At 37.8% G+C, this 26,790-nt stretch overlaps 5 protein-coding genes across 6 annotated transcripts; 2 read left to right on the top strand and 3 right to left on the bottom strand.

Annotated features, from left to right (window-relative positions):
• The first annotated feature begins 123 nt into the window (after positions 1 to 123).
• LOC145729344 (cystein proteinase inhibitor protein salarin-like) lies at positions 124 to 650 on the top strand. Its single transcript, XM_081980053.1, has 2 exons — positions 124 to 310; positions 365 to 650. Exons 1-2 carry the CDS (start codon positions 254 to 256, stop codon positions 581 to 583), a joined length of 276 nt encoding a protein of 91 aa, XP_081836179.1. The 5' UTR covers positions 124 to 253; the 3' UTR covers positions 584 to 650.
• A 3,245-nt stretch (positions 651 to 3,895) lies between these two features.
• Positions 3,896 to 5,700, top strand: LOC145729564 (uncharacterized). The gene is made up of 2 exons (XM_081980370.1): positions 3,896 to 4,855; positions 4,909 to 5,700. Exons 1-2 carry the CDS (start codon positions 4,025 to 4,027, stop codon positions 5,263 to 5,265), a joined length of 1,188 nt encoding a protein of 395 aa, XP_081836496.1. The 5' UTR covers positions 3,896 to 4,024; the 3' UTR covers positions 5,266 to 5,700.
• Positions 5,701 to 8,684: 2,984 nt separating this feature from the next.
• LOC145728954 (prostaglandin reductase 1-like) lies at positions 8,685 to 13,282 on the bottom strand. Its single transcript, XM_081979532.1, has 8 exons — positions 13,124 to 13,282; positions 9,930 to 10,042; positions 9,771 to 9,873; positions 9,529 to 9,717; positions 9,351 to 9,469; positions 9,147 to 9,301; positions 8,989 to 9,094; positions 8,685 to 8,935 (listed from the first exon to the last, which is right to left on the bottom strand). The coding sequence occupies exons 2-8, from the start codon at positions 10,033 to 10,035 to the stop codon at positions 8,706 to 8,708; spliced, it is 1,008 nt and encodes a 335-aa protein (XP_081835658.1). The 5' UTR covers positions 10,036 to 10,042; positions 13,124 to 13,282; the 3' UTR covers positions 8,685 to 8,705.
• On the bottom strand, positions 11,199 to 13,117 carry LOC145728952 (uncharacterized). Its single transcript, XM_081979529.1, has 2 exons — positions 12,170 to 13,117; positions 11,199 to 12,051 (listed from the first exon to the last, which is right to left on the bottom strand). Exons 1-2 carry the CDS (start codon positions 12,608 to 12,610, stop codon positions 11,305 to 11,307), a joined length of 1,188 nt encoding a protein of 395 aa, XP_081835655.1. The 5' UTR covers positions 12,611 to 13,117; the 3' UTR covers positions 11,199 to 11,304.
• Positions 13,283 to 17,372: 4,090 nt separating the features above from the next.
• Positions 17,373 to 23,926, bottom strand: LOC145728953 (prostaglandin reductase 1-like). 2 transcript variants are annotated; one of them, XM_081979531.1, is made up of 8 exons: positions 23,766 to 23,926; positions 18,612 to 18,724; positions 18,453 to 18,555; positions 18,211 to 18,399; positions 18,041 to 18,159; positions 17,835 to 17,989; positions 17,677 to 17,782; positions 17,373 to 17,623 (listed from the first exon to the last, which is right to left on the bottom strand). In XM_081979531.1, exons 2-8 carry the CDS (start codon positions 18,715 to 18,717, stop codon positions 17,394 to 17,396), a joined length of 1,008 nt encoding a protein of 335 aa, XP_081835657.1. In that variant the 5' UTR covers positions 18,718 to 18,724; positions 23,766 to 23,926; the 3' UTR covers positions 17,373 to 17,393. The 2 variants fall into 2 exon arrangements, with proteins under 2 accessions (XP_081835657.1, XP_081835656.1); XM_081979530.1 differs by having other exon boundaries at positions 18,612 to 18,737; positions 23,766 to 23,885.
• Between the last annotated feature and the right edge of the window lie 2,864 nt (positions 23,927 to 26,790).

The raw sequence follows: 26,790 nt of genomic DNA, 5'->3' as shown, positions 1-26,790 counted from the left end.
GTTTACATGTTCCTTTCTTACTTTTTTAGATCTATCCTACGATGGTCAAATTTTGAGTATTTTTTGTTTTTTTTTTAATTTGAAAATACCATCATAAGATAGATCTGAAAAAGTAAGATAGGAACATGAAAATGACAATGTCAAGTGATTCGAAATTTTTATCTAATCTTCTTGCATTTATTTATAAAAGACCGTCCGTAAACATTGACGCTTACTGTTTTGTTGAGTTAGTTACCCAAACCCATCAAACATCATGACTAATTTGCTTGTAGGTTCTGTTGATGTTCAGGAACAATGGGCTAGCTGGAAGGTAAGTAGTATTTATCTCACCGATTTTAAATAGCTTAAAGTATTTGTGATGCAGGAAAAATTCAACAAATCATATGAAACGGATGAAGAGGAACAAAAACGTTTCGAGATCTTCGAAAACAATCTTAATTCTATTGTAGAGCACAACGAAAAATATCAGGCCGGTGAAGAAACTTACACTAAAGCTTTGATGAAGTTTGCGGATCTTAAATCAGACGAAGTTCCTAAAAGACTTTTTGTGATGCGTCGTGGAAAAAGTAAATTGGTTTCCTAAAATTAGTATCATAATGATGTCTGTTTTTTTACTGGATTTGTATTAAAAGATCAATATTTAATATGAACCTGTAATACCTTTATTTAACTTAAGTGGTTTACTTGACCCAGATAAGTGATGCTTTTATCTAATCTCTTCAAGAAACCTACATACAGTGACATCATCCCAAAATACACCCCACTATTTTTTTAAGGAAATTGGTTTAACCAAAAAGTACGTCAACTTGGATATCGAAAGGGATATTTAAAACCAGTGGGCATTGTATTTCAGAAAATCCATATTCTTTCAGTGTAGTTGTATGAGTACGAAAGGTAAGGAATAACACGCAGTCGTATCCACAATACTTTATTTTCAACCTTCCAAGGAAAAAGCCTGCTCAACTAGTTCCGGACATATAAATGACCATCTTCAGGAGCTCAAATCGTAAATCAAAACGAGAAAATGAAGAGTGAAGGTGAATTTCCTGCTGATCACCTCTACTGCGGATGGTAGATTGGATTTTCATATCTCTCTCCCATAGGGTCATCCCCAGCCCTAACAAAATGGGTTTAGCTTATTTAAATTATAATGTTCTTATGTTTACAGTATGCAGTGTCAGTTTTTTTTTTCTCCTTAATAAGCTTTGTTACCCCCTTTAAACTGTTTTATAAATTCACTCATTCTAAATAACATGGGTCTCACTGTCTCTCCCCTTTTAAAAAGAGGCGTTTTGATTTACGATTTGAGCTCCTGAAGATGGTCATTTATATGTCCGAAACTAGTTGAGCAGGCTTTTTCCTTTAAAGGTTGAAATATAATATTGTGGAGACGATTGAGTGTTATTCCTTACCTTTCGTATTGTATTTTAGGTTTTGCTTCCTTGTCCCCAGGTGTCCCCACTTGAAATTTTTAATTTGCTCTTCTAGCTTGTAGCACATTATTTTAAAGGAAACTGTCTTTGTCACTGTTTAACAAAAATTAAAAATGATATATAACAAACCTTGTTGATTTTGTGTTTTAGTAGAAATTATGTAATTTTGACCCTATTCGGAGAACAGATCAACCGATTTCAGTTTTCTAAACGGTGATAAATCGGGGTTTTTAAGACCTTTAAAATGATGTGCTACAAGCTAAAAGTACCATTTAAAAATTTTTGAGTCGCTCTAGCTCATTTAGCGTTACCCAGGGTGCACGTGTACTGTTCTAGTACAGACGCGAGCTAGTTTTGCACTCCAGCCTAAGTATTACCGGCTATTTGTGGGTGCAGTTCTCGCTGCTGCTAAGAAATATATTCCTCGTGGATACAGAAGCGAATATATACCAGGATGGAATGAGCACTGCGAACAACTCTATAATTACAACAGCAGTGGCGATAGCGATATTGCGGACGACCTCCTTCACAGCCTTGACGCTGCTAGAAATACGCGCTGGACGGAGATGGTTGAGAACATAAATACTTCAAGCAGAAAGGCATGGAGCATGCTTCGTATAGTGGAAACCTTCAGAGCAGCCCGTGACAAGCAACACACCACCAGAATAAAACGAGAACTTGCATCTCTAAGAGCACGATGTCCAAACGACTCAAATTTCTCCGCACCTTTCACCTTGCCCGAACTGGATGAGGCCCTGAAATAAACTAAGCCTGGCAAAGCACTTGGCTTGGATAATTTACACCCGGAGTTCCTGATACAACTGGGTAACACAGCGAAGAAATGGCTAGTTGGCTTCTTCTCCAACATCTTGGACAGAGGATCGGTGCCCAACGAGCTTAAAAGAACAAAAATAGTGGACATTCTAAAACCTGGTAAACCAGCTGATCTCCCGCCAAGTTTTAGACCAATCTCCTTTCCTAACTGCACGTACAAACTGCTGGAGACACTTCTATATAATAGAATAAGCGCCCCTGTGTTGGAACAAGTCCCAGTCGAACAGAAGTTGCGACCAGGTACTAGTTTTAACAACTTCCATAGACACTGGTTTCCAAGAAAGACTTAAAACATCTACCGTATTTGCATCTACCATTCTGCCTACGATACGGTCTAGAGAGAGGAAACAATTTGCTGCCGAAAAACGACAGCCCTTCTCAATAACCATAAGCAACAGGTACTTCCGCACTTACCTAGGAAGTAATATAAGCAGGGAGAGAAAAGTGAATAATGGCCTACCGCAGGGCTCGGTCTTGGCTCCTCTATTGTTCAATTTGGTTATATCCGATACCAGGTCGACAAAATTTTGCTATGCTGATGATATCGCTCTCGTCTACAGAGCCAAAGATCTTGACCAGACGGAGACAACTCTCACAGAAGATCTAGCCTCCCTGTGCTCTTATACTTTAAAAAGTGGCGTCTTGAACCCAGTGAAAGCAAAACTGAGGTCTCTGTGCATTTCATCTGAACAACAAACAGGCAAACAGAGAGCTCAATGTGCAATTTAATGGAAACACTCTTCGGCACAACAAACACCTGAAATACCTTGCCGTCCCGTCGACCGTACTCTTTCTTATAGGAAACACCTTGAGAATACCGCGGCTAAAATAAAAACACTCAATAATATCATCCAAAAGCTTTGTGGTATAACAGGAGCTTCAGCGGACACCCAGCGTACATCGTCCATCGCGCTGGTCTTCTCAACAGTCGAGTATGCTCCCGTATGGCTAAATAGCTGCCACACAAACTTGATCGACGTCCAATTGAACCATACAATGCGATTAATAACTGGAGCAATCCAATCAACACCCATCTATTGACTTCCCTTGCTGAGCAACATCTACCCTCCTGCAATTCGTAGAACCCAGACCTTGCTCAGGGAGCACCGTAAGATACAGGATAACCTAGAACTACCTGTATAGAAAGATATACCTACTCTACGACAAAATAGACTATACCTACACACATGGAAACTGCCGCCAATGAAGCAAAAGGAGGATAAACAAAAACTCAAATTAACATAACACACCATATGGTTCACGCCGAAAGTAAAACAAAAGGCAAGAGAAAAACGTGAAACCTACCTGAGGTACTTAAATAACAGAACACCGGAAGAATAATAGGAAGAAATAAGGAAAACAGGAACAAAGACACAATAAAATTAAAGTTACTTAAACTAGACCCATTTTATCAGGGCTGGGTTAGACCCTATGGGGAGAAAATTCTCTTCCTTCCTATAAAATTCGGGCAATTTTATTAAAATTCCATTCACGGTGGTTATGGAATTTTTCACTGGAAACTGGAATTTTGTGGAACCTTATATGAAAAAATAGAATTTATCTACGTACGTAATGGAATAGAACTCTGACAAAACTTTACTCTATCGTTGACTCACCTTGTACAAATATCTGATCCTGACTACCCCCTCGCTTTGAATATTAGTGATCACAATCAGCATTAATTCACCTAATGGTATTAACCGGTTATAGCAAAGAGGAGACACATTAAAATATTACAAAACTGTTTAGAAAGGGCGATGGCAACGTTGTACCCTTTCTCGTTTCTACTTAACCTCTTTTCCATTATTGGAGTGCTTCCTTCTTTCAGTTTTAGCCAAAACCACTTAGTTTTGTCCTGGAAGTTCAAACTCAAAGCTTGTCTACTTATAGCAACTATCACAGTGTCGAGTTTGACAACTTTGGTAGTCAGGAATTCCATTGTAAACAATCGCCCTGTGGTTTACATCGCTATTGACACTTTTACTTGTGTTTCCTTACTTTTGCTGATTGTTTTCAACTTGTACTATCCATGGAGACACCAATTACTGTATGAGAAAGTATTTTTCTCTCTATTCTATCTAAACTGTAAAACACCGCTAATTTATTTGAACTTAAGAAGGTACTTCCTCAGATTGTCAGTGACTGTTGTAGTATTGCTGTGGTACTACACTCCACCAAAGTGGATTTTTAACACCAGATATCTTATTGGAGTTTTGGGGTACTTCCATCAAGAAGTAATACTTACTTTCTACTTCCTTAACATATCTTTTATACACGAAGCACTGCTTTCTAAATGCAAAATGCAATTTTATAATCTCAATGATCGTATAAAGAGCTTCAGACAATCCACCATATACGATGCCAACCAGATTTATAAGAAAATTAAAAAATTTCAATACACTTTTATAAAACTCATTCAAACTACCCAAAGTCTCAATCAAATCCTTGCACCTACCATACTGATTCTTCCCATGTTTTGCTGTAGCTCTTTACTACAGTTCTGCGTTTACATCAAACACATGAGCTACGATTATTCTACATCCATCGACTATGCCTTAGCAGCCTTAGCTTTCATATCAATGTTTGTGGTAAACTTTTGACTAAAAATAACCGTTACCTTAAGTAAACAATTAGTTTTCAGGTAGCAACTACGAAAATCTTGATCCTTTGCGACCAGATCGTTACTGAATCGAAGAAGATTATGACAACGTGCTACGATCTTCAAGATTGCGTATCCATTTACTCTATACCCTATCTAGAGCTACAACAATTCACCAACAAAATTCCGGATTGTAAAGTAGGCTTCACGGCTTCTGGTTTCTACAACATTGACCGTTCTATTATGTTCTCGGTTATTGGCAGTGTAGCAACGTATTTTATTGTAGCAGAACAGCTTTGGGATTATCAACCTAATAAGCAGTTCAATACTACTGAATTGTTTCAGAATGGATTAACAAATGTTACAGACTTGGGAGTATTTAACTTAAGTGGTTTTTAGGAGTTTCTTAAGTCCTAAATGATGCTAAACGTATTGTTCTGTTTATAAAACAACAAATCACTAATACCGTATGTAAGCTGCAAATCCACAGCAGAGCGCATGTGAATTTTCGGATAATTAAATGATGCAAGATGATTAGATAGTTTGCCCCACTCCGTCTATGATAAATCGGACAACAAAAACATTTTTGGATCTCTAAACAGTATTATTATTGTCACTACCAAATGTACTGACTGTTGGATGAGTCACTAGAGAAAGACTAAATTGCTGATACACCATCTTGGTCTTGATCCTGCATTCCTGGTCCTTAAAAATTTTTACGCACTTTGATGGTAACTTCCTGCCCTTCATTGTCTCTATCTGAAGAAACAAGTTGACGTTTTGTAACGAGTTTTTTGGCAGAAATGACACTTAAAATAAAAACTTCTTCTGTAATCTGTTTCATTTGTATTTTCTACAAATTTTTGACCTCTGTTTGACCCTGTCTAAGACTTCCTTAAGGATTTCCTTGCCTAATATTTCCAGGCTCCCCAGCACAAATGCTAGATTTCAATCCTTATTAGTTTTTGTCTTGCTTTGACGAGCCTCCTCCAACAGCAGTTTGCTTTTCACGAAATTACAATATAATTTCATTCATATTGAGTGAGTGAGTGTGAGTGTGTGACGCGGGGGGCTCCTGCTCTTGAAAAACGTATAGGCCTCCTATATGGACCCGTAACGTCCCGCCATTAACGGAGCTACAGCAGCTCAGTGTCCTTTATAAAAGCCACCAGGTTGCTGGGGCATAACTCCCTTATGTCCCTGGGCAACAGCATTGGCTGCCCAGAACAGCTCATAAGAACATGTCCCGAAGTTTCTTCATCTTTCTAAGCACCCCATACATTCGGGATCAGCAACACCCATCAAAGACTGATGTCGTCTAAAAGTCTAAGGTGACAATGACCAGCCAATAAGCCTGTAACCGTTCTTAAATTGCTTCTATCGAGTCTCAGTACTTGTTTAGTTTTCAGAGCACTGGGGCCACCTATGAGTTCCTTGGCCTGTCTCATGCCCGAGGCCGCAACCCAGCGGCAGTGAAACAATTACCTGGCCAAGGCCCCCATGGAGCGTGTAGCCGTACTCTTTGAGATCCCAACAAACGGTTCAGGACCGATAGGCGTCACTTGAGCGCCCAATCTAGCCAACCAGTCGGCCTCCTCATTGCCAGGAACATCAGAATGTCAAGCAATCATCAAGGTTGGGGCCTACGATTGGAAATGAACGATTTGCTATCGATAATCGCTAGTTTTTCTGTATCTGGTATTATATGCAACCACATATATCAGGTAGCGCGGGTTAGCAGTAAGGACTTTGAGGTTAAGTTAGTTAGTTTGTGGCGACTCACTACAGTCCACACAGATGGCACCACTCATCAAAAACTCTGCTAACATCAAGCCCGCCCGTCTGTCACGATTTAACTACATATAGCAGTTACAACAAGTCTTCTTCAATGGGATCAATCGTGTGTAGAAGGCACGGAGCTGTCAAGCCTTACTGACGAGTCTAATGACAGCTCCCGGGACGAAACAAACTTTATCGGTCAATAGGCAACACGCCTCAGGCAAGTCCACATGACATCAACGACATGCGCCATCCCTGTCATTCTCTCGCGAACTTCAACTTTACGGGAACCTTCCCCCATAAGTTAGTTAGAGTTGTTACAGTCAGTTGTGCAACTGTGGGTTACCTGTACTCCCATACTGTAAGAACTCCTCTAATTTCCAGAAATAAAACCACCTAAGTCTTAAGTTTTCAAAGGAGCTACATAAATTTATTTAATTTCCAAAAATTTTCACGTTCTCCCCCTGTCCTAACCCCAAATCTCAACTTCAACCTATCCTCCTCCTTTCTCTCTCTCTAAACCCTAACCTGTTTTGTTAGCTAAATTAAAAAATAACAGTTTGATTTTCAAAAGGTATGTTGTTTGTGTGATTGTACGAAGGCGTAGAAGGGCCACAGACGTTATTTTTCTTAAATTTTTACTTCTAACTCAGAAATTAACTAAATTCCGACTTCAAACTCGGAATTTAGTTGCAATGTTGTCAAACTGACAAATTCTACTATTTTAGATCTACTAATTAAGATCAAAGAGTGTTTGAAATGTTGCCAAACTGATTAATTTTACTAATTTGGTTTGAAGAGTATATGCAATATTATCAAACTGACTAATTCTACAATTTTGGTTTGAAGAGTGTTTCCAATCTGTCCAAACTGACAAGTTCCACTAATTTCTTTAAAGTGCGTTTGCTTGCAATGTTGCAAAATTAACAATTTAGATCGAAGACTGTTTGAAATGTTGCCAACTGACAAAATTTGGTAATTTGGTTCAAAAGTATCCTTGTAATGTAACCAAACTGACAAGTCTGACTAATTTCTTTGAAGTGTGTTAGCAATGTTGCCAAAGTTAACAAATTTTACGAATTTGCTTCGAAGGATGTTTGCAATGTTGCCAAACTGAAAAATTTTGTCTAATTTAGTTTGAAGAGCTTTTGCAATGTGACAATGTAAATTCTGAGTTTGAAGTCGGAATTTAACTAAATTCAGAGTTTGAAGTCGGAATTTACCTAAATTCTTTCGGAATGTAACTAATTTCCGAGTTCAAAGTCAAAATTTAGTTAACTTCCGAGTTTGAAGTCAAAATTTAACTAATTTCCGAGTTCAAAGTCAGAATTTAGTTAATTTCCGAGTTTGAAGTCGGAATTTAGTTAATTTCCGAGTTTGAAGTCGAAATTTAAGAAAAATAACGTCGGCGGCCTTTCTACGCCTTCGTATGATTGTCTGTTGTGTGTTTTTGAATTGGTTAATAAATCTTTTACCGAATATTTCCCTAATGTGTTAAATGTCCCATATGAGCAGTGCATTTTCACCAGAATGACAGCGATAATTGCATTCTAAAGTGATAATTGCATTTCGATAATTGCACTGTACGTATCTATAACGACTACATTGTTGTAGAGCCTATTGCTAGTACACTAATTGTTGTCCTTGTGCAGTTTTTTGACTTTTTATAACCAAAAAATGTCAAACGCGATGTCAACAAAAATTAATAAACGGTTTGGAAGTTGCTCATTGAGCTCCATTGAGCAATCTATAGTTGCAGCAAAATCAAAACATTTTCTTTATTCGGGAAATATTCCCCAAAATTACATTCGTGCCTTAAAAATGACCTGATAATTCTGCGTTCAAACTTGTTATCTTTGCAAACTGCATTCGGTCATTTTCATATTTTTTTGGCGAAAGAGCCCGACACCGAAGGTGGAGGAAAACAAACTCATGCAGTTAAGAGATAACAAGTTTTCATGCAAAATTATCGGTAATTTTTATGCACTTGTGCAATTACCCCCGATAATTTGCATTATTTTATGGAAAAAGGAATCCAATTGTTATATTACTGTAATTTATTAAATTCTAACAACAGCTTTTCCAAATTTTGTGTCTTCAAATACACCGACAAGGGCTTTGACCATATTTTCGAAACCTTCAGTAACAGTCTCCTTATACTTCAGTTTTCCTTCTTTTATCCATTTCAGGTTTTGTTCTATGCCCTCCATCCATCTGTCTGCGTATTTAGGAATAAAAATTCCTTCAATTTTCAAGCGCTTCGTTACAATCGCCATATGTGTTGAAGTAACTGTATTCATAATAATAAATTGATTGGATTTTTTCCTAAAAGAACTAAATTACCTTTGGGCGGTTCTTTGTCGTTGTAGCTGGAAACCGATCCGCACACTCCTACACGACCTTCCTCATTCATTTGAAATATTATCGTGCTGCTAAGTTCTCCACCAACCTGCAGTCAGTTAATTTATTAAATGCGCTTGCACAGAATTAGATACTCTTACATTGTCGAAAAAAATATCTACACCTTCAGGAGCTACTTGTTTTAATTGGTCAGACACATTTTTGGTTTTGTAGTTTATGGCGTAGTCAAAACCAAGTTCATTAGTCAACCATTTGGCTTTTTCATCAGTACCAGTAATACCAATGACTTTACAACCTTAAAAAAGAATTTATGCAATGTAGCCTTTGGTGTTAGTTGTCGTTACCTTTAATTTTGGCTATTTGACCTACGTGACTTCCAACTGTTCCAGCAGCTGCGGTGATTACAACTGTTTCACCAGACTTAGGGTTGCACACATCCAAAAATCCGAAATAAGCCGTATTTCTATAATCAAAATGCTGATAATACAAATTTGTGGTTATAGTATTTGTACAGATGCTTACCCAGGCATTCCTAAGATACCAATCCCTAAGGACGGTGGTAAGTCTCCTAAATCTGGTAGAAGTATTGTAGGGTAACCTAATTTGAAGCAATCTTGGGAGCCTTCTTTAGGAATAGTGTGAGTGGTCCAGCCAAATTCTCCTACCACATATTTTCCCACTGAGAATTCGGGGTTGTTGCTTTCTATTATCCTATTTGATAATGTATAAAATCAGGTATAAAGCATTTATTAATATATATTCACTTTGCAACTTGTCCTGCTGGCATGGTGGAGTTAACTGGTAACAAACTCATAAGCGCTCTCATGTAAGGATCCACTCCAATGTAAGCTGCCTCAGCAAGGTATTCTGCAAATTTTTTGTAAAAAAATTATTCTTTGTAGTTACAGAAAATCTAGAATTACCATTTGGCCCAAGTGGTGGCAATTCCTCAGTTTTGACCATAAAATCGGATTCTTTTGGAAGCCCTTCACTGGGTTTGAGCAAAACATATTTTTTAGCAACCACCATTTTTCGTCTGTAAGATAAAGCAAAATTTAGTTACTTATTTCTATCAAATATAGTTTATTACGAGTTTTTTAATTGGTAAAATTTGTTTTGTTTTTAGGTTCAGTTATACAGGAGTGAGACACAGATAATTTTGCATTTCAAAGGTTTCTCCGCCCCCATTAAAGCGTATAGTTTTAAATATTAGTTTCTTCGAATATAGTTTTCTCTAAATAGGCATCTGACTTTCAGTCGAAATGTTACAACTTTGTTTTATGGTGTCAAAAAAAGAAAATAAATTATTCTAATTTATATAAGTTGCAAAAGCCAGGACTTTACACGTGGTCGTAGGTAAAATATAGTACGTCACACGCGCTCTAAGGCATTTTATGCACTTTAGGGATTAAAAGTGTCTCTTTTATCCCTCAAATGAGCGATTAAAAGTGCACTTTTAATCCCGCAGGGAAAAGTTAAAAGTAATTTCAATCCCTGGGGGATTTAAAGTAAATTCTTCCAAATTAAACAATGATTTTATTGAAATTTTATTTATTTGTTAAAGTGTCAGGACGAAAAAGGATAATTAACATAAACATAACTTGAATCTAGTTCTTATTATTATATACAGGGTGTCCGGAAAATACGTGTACAACGTTTGACGACAGACTCCTGACGTCAAAATATATCGATCTAAGCCGACTTAGTTATATCCAAAATTGTCTCGTTTAGCCGGTAGAGGGCTTCAAAAATTTGTAAAAATATTGGTTTTTTACTAAATTACGTGAAAACCTGCTAATGGATTTTAATGAATTTTAGTATGTAGACTAATACTATAAAATGACGTTTTCTAGTAGTATAGTCACCGGCTGTAAATAAGTGGAAGTGTTATAAAAGTGATATAATACGTCAACATTTCTCCTCATTTTTTATATGAACGGCGTTATGACAACCCAGATATTTTTGTCGAGTGACCGGAAGTATTTTGAAGCTATTTTACCTCTTTAATATTTCCCGGTGGATGAGTAGTTTCGTCAGAAAAAAAAAATTTACAATTACCTGCATACATCAAAGTAGGTATAATAAAGTTGAAATTATTTATTGTAAGAAACTAAGTAAACCAAAAACATTACTTAAGCAAATGTGTAAAATGACCGCCATCTTGCTGAATACACTTATCAATACTCTTTAAGAAATGAAATTGTACCCAATATTTTTACAAATTTTTGACGCCCTCTACCGGCTAAACGAGACAATTTTGGATATAACTAAGTCGGCTTAGATCGACATATTTTGACGTCAGGAGTCTGTCGTCAAACGTTGTACACGTATTTTCCGGACACCCTGTATATTTACATTTATATTGACTTTGGTGCAGTTTGCAAGGCTAACGAAGGGTGGACAATTGGAAGCAACATTTTTAGTAGTAAACATATTCTGCACATACGTAGCAGTCGCCGTTGCCGTTGTTTCATTTTCTGAAATTGATCTTTCTATGGTTGATGCTGATGCCATATCAACATCGGAGAAGACATTGGTGAATATTTGATCGGCAATATTCTTCTTTTCATACAATGAATTTTCAACATAACCTTCAGCAACAGAACTGCTTTTCCAGCCACCATGTCTTTTCAACACATCTATGGTTGATCCAGAGTCGGCAAGTAAAGAAGCTGATGATCTGCGAAAACAATGCCCAGTATATAGGTTTGCGTTTGGTAGTCTCAAGTAGCCAGCAATTCTCCTTGGTAGCTGTCCAAATGTATTTTTTCCTATGGGCTGAGTCATGCATTTCCCATTTTTGTAAGACACAAAAAATCGTGTATGCTTTGTAGGTGGCCTTAGACCAATATACTTTCTCACTAATTCCACTACATTCGTAGAGTTTTCGCCAAACGTTTTTATCACTAACAAGCGATCCTTTCCTGATTTTGTACCCCGTAGATTTACCAGAAAAAAGCTTCTATGATCCGAGACATCGTTGCAGTCTAGCTGGCAGAGCTCCTTTCCTCGACATGCTCCAGCGACTCCCATAATCAGCACCACCTGCAACAAAATTGTCTCCTGTCAGTACATTTTGTAGTTTTGTAGACAAAAATAATCAATGGTGTTATTTTTAGTAGTACTATCAGGAAAATATTCAAAGTAAAGAAAATAATCTTACCTTTTGGGCTAGGTATTGTTCATCTGGAGCATTTTGAAGAAAATCTCTTATATGGTCGAAATCCAATGTCTTGGACTTCTTCGGCTTATAATGGTCATTCTGTCTCTTTAGAAATGCCTGGAGTTTACTGTATTTGCTGATGTCGACGTTTGCTTCAGATATTATCGTGGCTTTGATCATGGAATATTGGCTCCATAGAGAAAATGCCTTGAGCTTCTTAGACTTCTGCAGGAAGTAAGCCAGGAGCACCTTTTCATCCGTAAAATTCTCTGCATTCTGTTCAACGCACCATTTTTGGTAAACAAGAAACTGTTTTTTGTAAGCCTCGCGAGATTTTTCTGGAAGAAGGCTAGCGATGGCCTCTTGGGCGGCCTCTTCAATGTTCATTTTCAAAAAATACGATTTTTCTGGACTCACCGTTTGATAACAACTGATTGACATTTGTTTTGTGCCATAGCAACACTTCCAGGGCACAATAAATTTTAAGTGAATGCACCATGCCAACAACAATCAATAACAACTATCAGTAATACGAGAGTACCGTTGTAACCACTGTTAGTTTTGTAATTTTTTTTATTTTTAGTTTCTCGCATTTTAAAGTGCATAAAATAGTATAATATACTATTACGCACTCATCGAATTACACACTCGCCGCTACGCGGCTTCGTGCGTGACTTTTTCCATATCGTGCGTAAAATGCCTCTTACAGCACTAGTTTCGTAATATTCTATTATGCACAAATTACTCTGTAATGTGGGAAGAAAATGCCTTTTAATTCTCAAAAAAAGTATTAAAATCGAGTGAATCAATTTGAAGAAACAGCCGCTCAAAAATTTTGCTGTTTCATTCTTTTTGACGAGCAGTTTAGTTTGATGATAGATAAAGATCATTTATACGTAAAACTTTGTACACTTTCAATGGGTCGTAGGACATACTAAGTAAATGACTATTTACCTTCTAATTTTGGAACAGACATAAAACACCAGATAATAATGTTATCACAGCGGAACCACCACAAATAATGTATTGACGATGATTCTTGCTTTCTCGCTTCTCACACTTTGCTTCCTAGTTCCCATTCTAAAGCTAGTTTACACCATTCCCCTCCTAAACGTCTCGTCACGTCTGGTTAAATTATATCTATAAATAGCTGCGCTGATAAAAGGTTTTTTTTTGTGATTTATAATGGCTATATATTGATGCTGTTATTTTAATATTGTGTATAATCGCTTTATGTATATTTTTTTTATGAGTTACTAATACAAGATCATATTAGGCTACCGGTTAATCGGGCCTTTCAGGATTGATTAATGTCAGCTACTTGCTACTTGCAATCCAATAGATTACGGGTCATAACAGTGTGTTATGACCCATAATCTGTGTAAAATGTCCTCCTTTTAGTAAGACACGTAGTAACATGAAATATGAAACCAAACACAGGTTTACCGAATTACTATTCTGGGGTTAACATGTTTTTTCCTATGTTTCCTAACAAAAATATTTTGACAACCCACCTATAAGAAATTAATGTGACTTTTCCAATGTATTATGTATTCATAAAGTATAGATGAAACATAAACACTATTAAATGCTAATGTTCGCATTGTAGTTTTCTGCAGGATAGTAGGAAAAATATTGTACCTAATACGTGCGGGAAGTGTATTTTCCGCACTCGATAGCAGACTGCAATCAGCGTACGAAATTGATTAAAGCGATCCCCCTCTCATCTCAAACTAAATGGTAACTTCTACTATCACTACGTCTTGCACCTGCTAATCAATACTGCTTGTCACCCTCTCACTAACTCTAAGGTCCAGTCAAACGATTAGCCTTATAATGCTCAAATGCTTCACATAACCTGCTCATATTGTACGGGACATAAGTTAGCCACACTTAAGCCCGTTTTCCAGGCACTAAGGTGCATCATCTGCACTGACACTACACATCATGTATAGTGTGCCTCTCAACTTGACACCCTTCATGGGCTTCCCTACACATGTGAACCTACTTTCTAGCGTTCCTGAACTACCGTCCAGCTGATTAGCGAGTTGAGTTCACTGTGCATCCTCTGCACTCACATTACACCTCATACACTACTAATCTCTGGTAATGTCTCTACAGACATACCCCTCTCCTTGTTTATCCTAATCCTAATCACTGATTAGCTCTATGACATTTGAATGTCACTAACCAATTTTAATTAGTTAATTTAAGTAGTAAGTAAGTAATGAAATTTTACTCTATCGTTGACTCACTCTGTACAAATATCTGATCCTGACTACCCCCTCACTTTGAATATTAGTGATCACAATCAGTATTAATTCACCTAATGGTATTAGCCGGTTATAGCAAAGAGGAGACACAACTGTTTAGAAGCTTGTCTACTTATAGCAACTTTCACAGTGTCGAGTTTGACAACTTTGGTAGTCAGGAATTCCATTGTAAACAATCACCCTGTGGTTTACATCGCTATAAAAAAAAAAAATATTGACACTTTTACTTGTGTTTCCTTACTTTTGCTGATTGTTTTCAACTTGTACTATCCATGGAGCCACCAATTACTGTATGAGAAAGTATTTTTCTCTTTATTCCATCTAAACTGTAAAACACAGCTAATTTATTTGAACTTAAGAAGGTACTTCCTCAGATTGTCAGTGACTATTGCAGTATTGCGGTGGTACTACACTCCGCCAAAATGGATTTTTAACACCAGATATCTTATTGGAGTTTTGGGGTACTTCCATCAAGAAGTAATACTTACTTTCTACTTCCTTAACATATATTTTATACACGAAGCACTGCTTTCTAAATGCAAAATGCAGCAAGCAAGCAAGCATTTTATAATCTCAATTATCGTATAAAGAGCTTCAGACAATCCACCATATACGATGCCAACCAGATTTATAAGGAAATGAAAAACTTTCAATACACTTTTATAAAACTCATTCAAACTACCCAAAGTCTCAATCAAATCCTTGCACCTACAATACTGATTCTTCCCATGTTTTGCTGTAGCTCTTTACTACAGTTCTGCGTTTACATCAAACACATGAGCTACGATTATTCTACATCCATCAACTATGCCTTAGCAGCCTTAGCTTTCATATCAATGTTTGTGGTAAACTTTTGACTAAAAATAACCGTTACCTTAAGTAAACAATTAGTTTTCAGGTAGCAACTACGAAGAAATTGATCCTTTGCGACCAGATCGTTACTGAATCGAAGAAGATTATGACAACGTGCTACGATCTCCAAGATTGCGTTTCCATTTACTCTAAACCCTATCTAAGGCTACAACAATCCACCAACAAAATTCCGGATTGTAAAGTTGGCTTCACGGCTTCTGGTTTCTACAATATTGACCGTTCTATTATGTTCTCGGTTAATGGCAGTGTAGCAACGTATTTTATTGTAGCAGAACAGCTTTGGGATTATCAACCTAATAAGCAGTTCAATACTACTGAATTGTTTCAGAATGGATTAACAAATGTTACAGACTTGGGAGTATTTAACTTAAGTGGTTTTTAGGTGTTTTTTAAGTCCTAAATGATGCTAAACAATTGTTCTGTTTATAAAACAACTTAAAAAAGCAAATATCACTAATACCGTATGTAAGTTGCAAATCCACAGTAGAGCGAATGTGAATTTTCGGATAAATAATGCAAGATGATTAGATAGTTTGCCCCACTCCGTCTTTGATAAATCGGACAACAAAAACATTTTTGGATCTCTAAACAGTATTATTGCCACTACCAAATGTACTGACTGTTCTGGAGAAGATGAGTCACTATAGAAAGACTAAAATGCTGATACACCATCCTGGTTTCCTTGATCCTGCATTCCTGGTCCTTCAAAATTATTGCGCACTTTGATGGTACCTTCCTGTCCTTTATTGTCTGAAGAAACAATTTGACTTTTTGTGACCAGTTTTTTGGCAGAAATGACACTTAAATTAAAAACTTCTTATGTAGCCTGTTTTATTTGTATTTCCTATAAATTTTAGACCTCTGTTGTCCTGTCTAAGATTTCCGTACGGATTTCCTTGCCTAATGTTTCCAGGCTTTCCAGCACAAATGCTAGATTTCAATCCTTATTACTTTTCGTCTTGCTTTGACGAGCCTCCTCCAACAGCAGTTTGCTTTTCACGAAATCTAGGTTACTGCACATTACATAGTCTCATGGCATTACTGACAATATAATTTCATTCATATTGAGTGAGTGTGTGACGCGGGGGGCTCCTGCTCTTAAAAAACGTATAGGCCTCCTATATGGGCCCGTAATGTCCTGCCATTAAGGGAGCTACAGCAGCCCAGTGTCCTTTATAAAAGCCACCAGGTTGCTGGGGCATAAGTCCCTTATGTCCCTGGGCAACAGCATTGGCTGTCCCAGGATGCGCATACGCGCGTAAAGGAAGGCAGGACAGCTCATAAGGATATGTCCCGAAGTTTCTTCATCTTCTAAGAATCCGCCTAAAAGAACACCCATCAAAGACTGATGTCGTCTAAGGTGACAATGACCGGTCAATAAGCCTGTCACCGTTCTTAAATTGCCTCTGTCGAGTCTCAGAAGTTGTTTAATTTTCAGAGCACTGGGGCTACCTATGAGTTCCTTGGCCTGTCTCATGCCCGAGGCAATGAAACAATTGCCTGGCCAATGCCTCCATGGAGCGTGTAGCCGTACTCTTTGAGATCCCAACAAACGGTTCAGGACCGATAGGCGTCACTTGTGCGCCCAATCTAGCCAACCAGTCGTCCTCCTCATTGCCAGGAACATCAGAATGTCAAGCAATCATCAAGGTTGGGGCCTACGATTGGAAATTAACGATTTGCTATCGATTTTGGCTAGTTTTTCTGTATCCGGTAGTGTATGCAACCAGCATATATCAGGTAGCGCGGGTTAGCACTAAGGATTTTAAGGTTAAGTTAGAAATTTAAAGTTAGATTTTGGTTTAAATAGTTTCAACATCTAGTTTGAGACAATATGGGTTTCTGATACCGAAATCTCACCTTTTGACACTTAAACTGAATGCAAAAGAAAATTAGGGAGATCTTGTTGAACTTACATAATGTTTTGTTAGCTAAATTAAAAAAATAACAATTTGATTTTCAAAAGGTATGTTATTTTTGTGATTATCTGTTGTGTGTGATTGGTTAATATATCTTCTACCGATAATTTGCATTATTTTATGGAAAAAGGAATCCAATTGTTATATTACTGTAATTTATTAAATTCTAACAACAGCTTTTCCAAATTTTGTGTCTTCAAATACACCGACAAAGGCTTTGACCATATTTTCGAAACCTTCAGTAACAGTCTCCTTATACTTCAGTTTTCCTTCTTTTATCCATTTCAGGTTTTGTTCTATGCCCTCCATCCATCTGTCTGCGTATTTAGGAATAAAAATTCCTTCAATTTTCAAGCGCCTCGTTACAATCGCCGCATGTGTTGAAGTAACTGTATTCATAATAATAAATTGATTGGATTTTTTTCTAAAAGTACTAAATTACCTTTGGGCGGTTCTTTGTCGTTGTAGCTGGAAACCGATCCGCAAACTCCTACACGACCTTCCTCATTCATTTGAAATATTATCGTGCTGCTAAGTTCTCCACCAACCTGCAGTCAGTTAATTTATTAAATGCGCTTGCACAGAATTAGATACTCTTACATTGTCGAAAAAAATATCTACACCTTCAGGAGCTACTTGTTTTAATTGGTCAGACACATTTTTGGTTTTGTAGTTTATGGCGTAGTCAAAACCAAGTTCATTAGTCAACCATTTGGCTTTTTCATCAGTACCAGTAATACCAATGACTTTACAACCTTAAAAAAGCATTTATGCAATGTAGCCCTTGGTGTCAGAGTTGTCGTTACCTTTAATTTTGGCTATTTGACCTACGTGACTTCCAACTGTTCCAGCAGCTGCGGTGATTACAACTGTTTCACCAGACTTAGGGTTGCACACATCCAAAAATCCGAAATAAGCCGTATTTCTATAATCAAAATGCTAAAAATGTGTGGTTAGTATTTGTACAGATACTTACCCAGGCATTCCTAAGATACCAATGCCTAAAGACGGTGGTAAGTCTCCTAAATCTGGTAGAAGTATTGTAGGATAACCTAATTTGAAGCAATCTTGGGAGCCTTCTTTAGGAATAGTGTGAGTGGTCCAGCCAAATTCTCCTACCACATATTTTCCCACTGAGAATTCGGGGTTGTTGCTTTCTATTATCCTATTTGATAATGTATAAAATTAGGTACAAAGCATTTATTAATATATATTCACTTTGCAACTTGTCCTGCTGGCATGGTGGAGTTAACTGGTAACAAACTCATAAGCGCTCTCATGTAAGGATCCACTCCAATGTAAGCTGCCTCAACAAGGTATTCTGCAAATTTTTCGTAAAAAAATTATTCTTTGTAGTTACAGAAAATCTAGAATTACCATTTGGCCCAAGTGGTGGTAATCCCTCAGTTTTGACCATAAAATCGGATTCTTTTGGAAGCCCTTCACTGGGTTTGAGCAAAACATATTTTTTAGCAACCACCATTATTCGTCTGTAAGAGAAAGCTAAATTTGGTTACTTATTTGTATCAAATATAGTTTATTACGAGTTCTTTAGTTGGGAAAATTGTTTTTTTTTTTGTTTCAGTTATACAGGAGTGAGACACAGATAATTTTGCATTTCAGAGGTTTCTCCGCCCCCACTAAAGCGTATAGTTTCAAATATTAGTTTCTTCGAATATAATTTTCTCTAATTAGGCATCTGACAGACGCTTTCAGTCGAAATGTTACAACTTTGTTTTATGGTGTCAAAAAAAGAAAAAAAATAAATAAATAAAAAAGATAATTATTCTAATTTATATAAGTTAGTAGTAGTAGTAAGAAGAATTAAAGCATATCAAATGGGATATCTTGGGGCTGTGCGAAACGAGGCTACCGGGAGAAAAAAATACTGTTTTGGAGTCAGGCCACATGCTATACCAGAATAATGCCGGCAATCACAGTCACAATGGACAGGGGGACGTAGCCCTTCTCATAAATAATAAACTCAAACATATAGTAACAAAATTTGACTCTGTCTCAGACAGAGTCATCTACATAATACTTCAACTAAACAAGAGGTACAGACTACAGCTTATCCAGGAATACGCACCAACAAGCACAGCAGATGACATAGAGATGGAAACTTTCCTAGAAGATCTATCAAAAGCAATGGAATCAGAGAAATGTGTGTACAAAATTATAAGTGGTGACTTTAAAGCAAAAATCGGCCAAAAAAACGAAGCCGATTCAGAAAACATTGGAAGTTTCGGTCTGGGCACAATAAATATCAGAATATCTAAACAGAGAAAACCTTTACTCTCTGAATACCTATTTCCAGAAACCCAAACAGAGGAAATGGACATGGTGTTTAATATTGAGGAGGTTGAAGGTTTAGATTGGGTGGGTAGAGTTATTGAGAGTCTTGAATGCCATTTCAATACTGATTTAATCCTACGCATGTAACTAACAATCTTACTAAACTATTAACCATACCAGTGGCTCAAAAACAATTAAACTCTATGGTTTTGACATGGTTGTTACAGTCATCATTTGTAAACAATATATAAACAGTTTGATGGCTGCTGAACTATAATTATTGCAACCACTGTTAAATAATATAGAACGCTATGTTACGCTGTTTTGAATATAGTTAAACAATTATCGTTTTGCTTACTAATTGTAATTATGAAATGTTAAAAACTCATAAACTATGATTGTCCTTAATTACCCTGATTATTTATATAACATTAAGATATATGTTTAGCTGAAGACTAAACACATGGAGAAGCCCCGACGGCAAAACCAAGAACGAGATAGATTACATACTTGCCAATAGCAGAAAAATCTGCACTAATGTTTCAGTATTAAACCAGTTTGACACGGGTAGTGACCATAGGATGGTTAAAGCCTCGTTCGCTTTTAATCTCAAAGTCGAAAGAAATAAACTGATTCATCAAAACAGATTTCCTACCATAGAAGAATTGAGTCGTAAGGAGGAAGAATATCAGACAGCTGAAAAACAAACTAGAACCAACTGAAACTCTAGAGAGAATGGATATCAACAAGTTTTCACCGATGAAGCACTTTTACTCGACGCGGTGTATTTAACTTCCGGAACATGCATGCTTGGGATATGGAACATCCACATTTAATAACCGAACGGCACTTCCAACACGAGTTCAAAACAAATGTTTGGTGTGGAATAATTGGAGATTATGTCGTAGGTCCATATGAATTACCATCAAATCTTAATGGAAACTCTTACCTAAATTTTCTTCAAAATGAACTCGGTGGTCTTTTAGAACATGTACCGTTGAATTTGCGACAGAATATGTATTTCATGCAAGATGGAGCTCCAGCACATTTTTCCGTACAAGTAAGAAACTATCTAAATACTATTTTTCCACACCGATGGATAGGACGACGCGGACCGATTCCATGGCCTGCTCGAAGCCCGGATCTTAATCCATTAGATTTTTGTGTTTGGGGTTATTTGAAAACAATTGTTTATAATGAGACCATCAATGACCGCGACCAGTTATGGGAAAGAATTCTTAATGCTGCTGACCAAGTTAGAAATGAAGAAATCCTTTTCAGGATTAGGCAGTCATTCATGAAACGCATTTCAAAATGTATTAGTGTCAATGGTGGCCATATAGAACATTTGTTGGCCAAAAAAACCTGTTTCATTTCTAGTTTTTTAATTTCTAGCAGTTTGTAGTTTAGGTTGTTTCAACGCAAATGATTGTATACCCACTTAATATCTAATTTATCATTTTGTTGTGTGATTTATTAAAAGTTTTACTAATTATTTTTTTTAGATTTTGTATTTACTACAAAGATTTTTTAAACGGTCAAATTTACATACTGTTATGTGTGTAACTTAAGGGTATACAGCACATATCGTATTAACATACGACAATGCATGCAATAATAAAACATTAAATACCTCGAAAACAGTCAACTTTTAAGACTTACAAGTATACCTTTTTTACATAGAAAACATCTTAGAATCATATTTTGAGAGCATATGGTCGTTTCAGTTCCGTAAAAAAAAGTTCTCTTGAAGGAACGGGTATGGTTGCAGCTAGCGCCCCCTATCAGCTACTACAAAACAAATGAAAGCATCGTATTTAATGCCTGCCAAAACCCCTTTATACCAACTTTCAGTAATTTATATCAAACGACCGTGAAGATACGATAAAAAAACAAAAATAAAATTTCAACTTTCACACCTTGTATCTTTCTTAATATTAATTTTCGGTATAGAACAAAGTCGCTAAATCGTATTATTTTGATGTCAGGAATATGCTGTAGCTCTATGTCCCATTACTTATGGTCCACCCTGTATATGGTACTTCCATCGCAACTAATCCCAAAGCCTCAAGCACACCAGCAGTATCAAATACTATCTGCAACGTTGGGTCAGATGACATCGCCGATATAACAAAGCAAGAGAGCAGTACTAAGACAAATTAAGAACAGGAAGAGCCCAGGAGAAGATGGAGTCACCTGTGAAATGCTGAAAATGGGTGGATGCACTGTGGAGGAAAGACTGCGGGTACTTCTCAACAAATGCCCCAATGAGGGAAGAATACCAGACGCGTAGCATAACGCAGAAGTAGTTCTACTTTTCAAAAACGGCGATAACACCGACATAGAGAACTACCGACCAATCAGCCGTTTATCACACCTATATAAACTTCATACCAAGATTATCACTAACAGACTCACCAACAAGCTAGACACCTACCAACCAGTAGAAAAGGCGGAGCTTCGAAAGGGGTTAGCACCGTCGACCATTTTCAGGCAGTAAGAACATTAATAGAAAAAACAACTGAATACAATATACCTCTGCATTTGATTCCATTGAGATATGGGCTTTCCTGCAGGCCATGGACGACGCTAAAATTGATTCCCGATATACAAAACTCCAGAAATACATATATGCAAAACCACCGTGATTCGCCGACGATATCGTCCTCATAAGTAGCGACATCCACGAACTCAAAGATATGTTAAGCCAACAGAATGAAGCGTCGAGAGAAGTAGGTCTAAGAATAAACCTTTCTAAAACCAAGATAATAAGCGATACGGAAGGTATTGTAACAATCAACGGCACGACTTTAGAAAACGTCGATGAATACGTCTACTTGGGGCATACTATCTGGCAAAGAGAACCGAAACTGCCGAAATAAAACGTAGGAAAAGACTTGCATGGGCCGCTTTTGGCAAGTTGAGCTATATATTAAAAAACAGAGAGATCCCAATAAACTTGCGGAAAGTCTTCGATACATGTACACTGCCGGTAGCAACTTACGGTTTAGAAATAGTGACAATGACGAAAAGAAGTGCTGAACAGTTGAGAGTAATGCAAAGAGCAATGGAGCGCACCATGCTTGGAATCAGTCTAAGAGACAAAATCAGAAATGAAGAAATCCGAAGAAGAACAAAAGTCGTGGACATCATGAAGCAAATGGCAATGGGTGGGGCATGTGGCCAGACAGAACCATGACAAGACCAAGACAGACCAAGCGTAGCGTAGGCAGACCTCAGAAAAGGTGGCTAGACGATATCAAACCGATTCGCGGGGAAAAGATGGTCTCAAACAGCACAAGACAGAAATGCAGGGAAGTGGATGAAAGAGGTCTACGTTCAGGAGTGGACAAAGAAGGACTGAAGAAGAATGATTGAATAAATAAAATTTGTAAAAACGAACTATACTAAAGTGCTGGTCAAAAAGAATGGGACAGCAAAATGTTTGGTTATTTTTGAGCGGTTGTTTCTTCAAACTAATTAACTCGATTCTAACCTTCTACAGTTGGGTGTCCAGGGCAAGGTGGATAGCAGGAGAGGACCAGGGAGAAGACGACATTCTTGGTTGCACAACCTACGCCAGTGGTTTGGATTGTCATCTGTTGACCTGCTTAGAAGCGCAGCAAACAAGATAAGAATGTTAATACCCAACGTCCGCAACGGATAAGGCAATCAGAGAAGAAGATTGCAAAATTCCAAAAATAGAGTTATTTTTACTTTTCTTGTTTTTTTATTTAACCATTTCTTTAAATCTTTTGTGGAAAATGAAAGGGATTAGCAAGGTTACACTTAAAACTACCCAATTTAAGTAAAAAGCCTAATCTGCGTTATACAGGGTGACCCAAATAAAACTTTGAAAACAACATCATATTTTTATCATAAATCTTGGCATGTTCAGTATGTCCACACGAGGCTCTAGCGTTTGACCAAATTTTGACCATTTTTTGACTACACCTCAGTCACGCCCTGTATACTCGGATCCGTGAAAACTTTCAAAAAGATTATTCAGGTTATCAAAAAGAGGAAGAAAATGCCTTTTAATTCTCAAAAAAATTATTAAAATCCAGTCAGTCAACTTGTAGAAACAGCAAAAATGACCAAAACTTTTGCTGTCCCATTCTTTTTGACGAACAGCTTAGTTTGTTCAAACTTTGCAATCGAAAGATCATTATTTATACGTAAAACTTTGTACACTTTCAATGGGTCGAAGAACATACTAAGTAAATGACTATTTACCTTCTAATTTTGGAACAGACATAAAACACCAGATAATAATGTTATCACAGCGGAACCACCACAAATAATGTATTGACGATGATTCTTGCTTTCTCGCTTCTCACACTTTGCTTCCTAGTTCCCTTTCTAAAGCTAGTTTACACCATTCCCCTCCTAAACGTCTCGTCACGTCTGGTTAAATTATATCTATAAATAGCTGCACTGATAAAAGGTTTTTGTGATTTATAATGGCTATATATTTATGCTGTTATTTTAATATTGTGTATAATCGCTTTGTGTATAGATTATTTTTCTTTTTTGAATTACTAATACAAGATCATTAGGCTACCGGTTAATCGGGCCTTTCAGGATTGATTTATGTCAGCTACTTACAATCCAATAGATTACGGGTCATAACAGTGTGTTTTTTTTCAACATGTTTTTTTCCTACAATCGTGCGGAAAAGTGTACTTTTCCACACGAAAAATATTTTGGCAACCCACCTGTAAGAAATTAATGTGACGTTTCCAATGTATTATGTATTCATAACGTATAGGTGAAACATAAACACTATTAAATGCTAATATTCGCATTGTAGTTTTCTGCAGGATAGTAAGAAAAATATTGTACGTAATACGTGCGGGAAGTGTCTTTTCCGCACTTGATAGCAGACTGCAATCAGCGTACGAAATTGATTAAAGCGATCCCGCTCTCATCTCAAACTAAATGGTAACTTCTACTATCACTACGTCTTGCACTTGCTAATCAATACTGCTTGTCACCCTCTCACTAACTCTAAGGTACAATCAAACGATTAGCCTCATAATGCTCAAATGCTTCACATTGTACGGGACATAAGTTAGCCACACTTAAGCCCGTCTTCCAGGCACTAAGGTGCATCATCTGCACTAACACTACATCACCTCATGGGCTTCCCTGCACATATGAACCTATTTTCTAGCGTTGCTGAAATACCGTCCAGCTGATTAGCGAGTTGAGTTCACTGTGCACTCACACTACACCTCATACCCTACTAATCTCTGGTAAGGTCTCAACAGACATTTACCCCTCTCCTTGTTTATCATCACATTACGTTTAGGCAAACGGTGCAAGCGAGCAATAATCTGGTGATCTGGCAGGCTTTCATTAAAACATTTCCGGGCATTTTTATTAAAAAAAATTGTGGCTAAAATACCAAGCGTTATATCTTATATAAAAAAATTCTACTATTTCTTAAAATGCAAAAACATACAAGACATCCTGTTTAAAATGTCTTTGTATCTCAAAAACGATGTCCAATAGAAAAGAAATATTAAGACAGATGGATTCTACTCAAAGAGTTCTACTGGAAATGTATATTAATAAAGGAAAAATAATGTATTTGAAAAAAGCGGTAGTTTTGAAGAAAAGTTCCAATTTAAGTTTTCTAAATCAAAGTTTTTTGACAAAATTAAGCCTCAGGCACAGTAGTCTCTCTAAAGCATACTTTTATAATTTTTATTTCAACTTCAATATGGTTATTTTTTACTTTTCCGCTCCTTGTCACTGACGATGAGCTTCTTAGCTTTTTTGAAACTTCACCGTCCGTTATCCTGAGAGACTCGTTTTCCGCCATGGTAACTTCGATAAAACAAACTTTATAAAGTTATTTGTGAGTAATAGTTATTAATGTCCGACAGGGCTATTATTTCATCAATAATGACACCTATTAAGGTCACTAAGAAATAATGCCCACGGTCGAAGTAGACCCCTCGGGCCAGAGGCCCTCGTGTTGGTATAAGCCCTTGAGCGGCGTGGGGCCCATCCGGTGGTTACCGGGTGGGTGAAAACCATGTTGTCCAACCGTTTGGTTTTTGCGGAGCTCAACGCAGTCACGTCAGAGGGGGTCGCCAGGGGATGCTCCCAAGGGGGCGTTCTCTCGCCCACTCTTTGGTGCCTGGTTGTTCATACTCTGCTGTGGAGACTCAACTCCCCAGATGTCTACGCCCAAGCCTACCCGGACGATGTGGCCATTCTCTTGGTGTGATGAGGAGAGTCTCTCTGTGAACCCGGCCAAAGTGGAAGTTGTCATCTTTACGAGGCGACGAAAACCCGGGCCGTTGCCGGACTTAAATCTGCTCAGCCACATTCTGCGGTACAAATCCCAGGTCAAATACCTAGGGGTCATTATAGATTCCAGGCTGACCTGGAACGAACAATTTGCAGTCAAAACTTGGAAGGGCTGCAATGCTCTCTGGGCATGCAAAAGGGCCTTTCATACAACGTGGGGACTCCAGCCGAGAATCCTTCGATGGACCTACTACGCTGTTGTTCGCCCGATGATAACATACGGAGCGATTGTTTGGTCCGGAGCTATGGATACGGCCAAGTCACGAGCCTTGTTGGACAGGGTTCAAAGATTTATCTGCGTCTGTATTACAGGTGCAATAAAAACTGCCCCAACAAGGGCACTGGAGCGGCTATGTGCGCTCGAGCCGTTGCACCTGTTGTGTGTACCTGTTGGCTGCTTTGGCTGTATACACAAAAAGCAGCCAGGGCAGCCCACAGACTGGCAGATCTCAATATGCTGATTACAGACTCAGCTGAATCGTGGGGTCATCTCGGGGACTCGGGGGAGACGTTGAGGGAGTGCCCGGAACTGTTATAAAGCAGGATCAGGTGCCTCTGACGCTTCTGTCAAGCGGACTTCTAAAGTTTGTAGTACCCGAGAGGGACTACAGAGAGAGAGGACTGGGAATTCTCTCGAAACTCTATCCTCCCGTCACATGGTAACGTCTGGTTTTCAGATGGATCCAAAACCATGTCCCTTCGTGGATCCAAAGAGAGACCCGTAGGGCCCGAACTTATTGTAGGACTAGCGGGCGCGGTCGGATCCGCCATTGTGGACCGTATTTTCTGGCAAAGATCCGATATTGCTTGAGAGGAGGCCAGAGGCATGCGGCAGTCGCGATGTATCATGGGCTTCTTTCCAAGAAACAAGTCGAAGTTCCTTATGGAACTATTCAGAAAGGACCTCAGATGTGTGACAGAACTTCTCACAGGTCAC

This window comes from Ips typographus, linkage group LG5 (genome assembly GCF_016097725.1).
Source record: "Ips typographus isolate SLU linkage group LG5, UJ_Ityp_2.0, whole genome shotgun sequence".
Classification (NCBI taxonomy): domain Eukaryota; kingdom Metazoa; phylum Arthropoda; class Insecta; order Coleoptera; family Curculionidae; genus Ips; species Ips typographus.
Note: the sequence above shows the minus strand (reverse complement) of the source record. Positions and strands in the feature narration are given on the sequence as shown.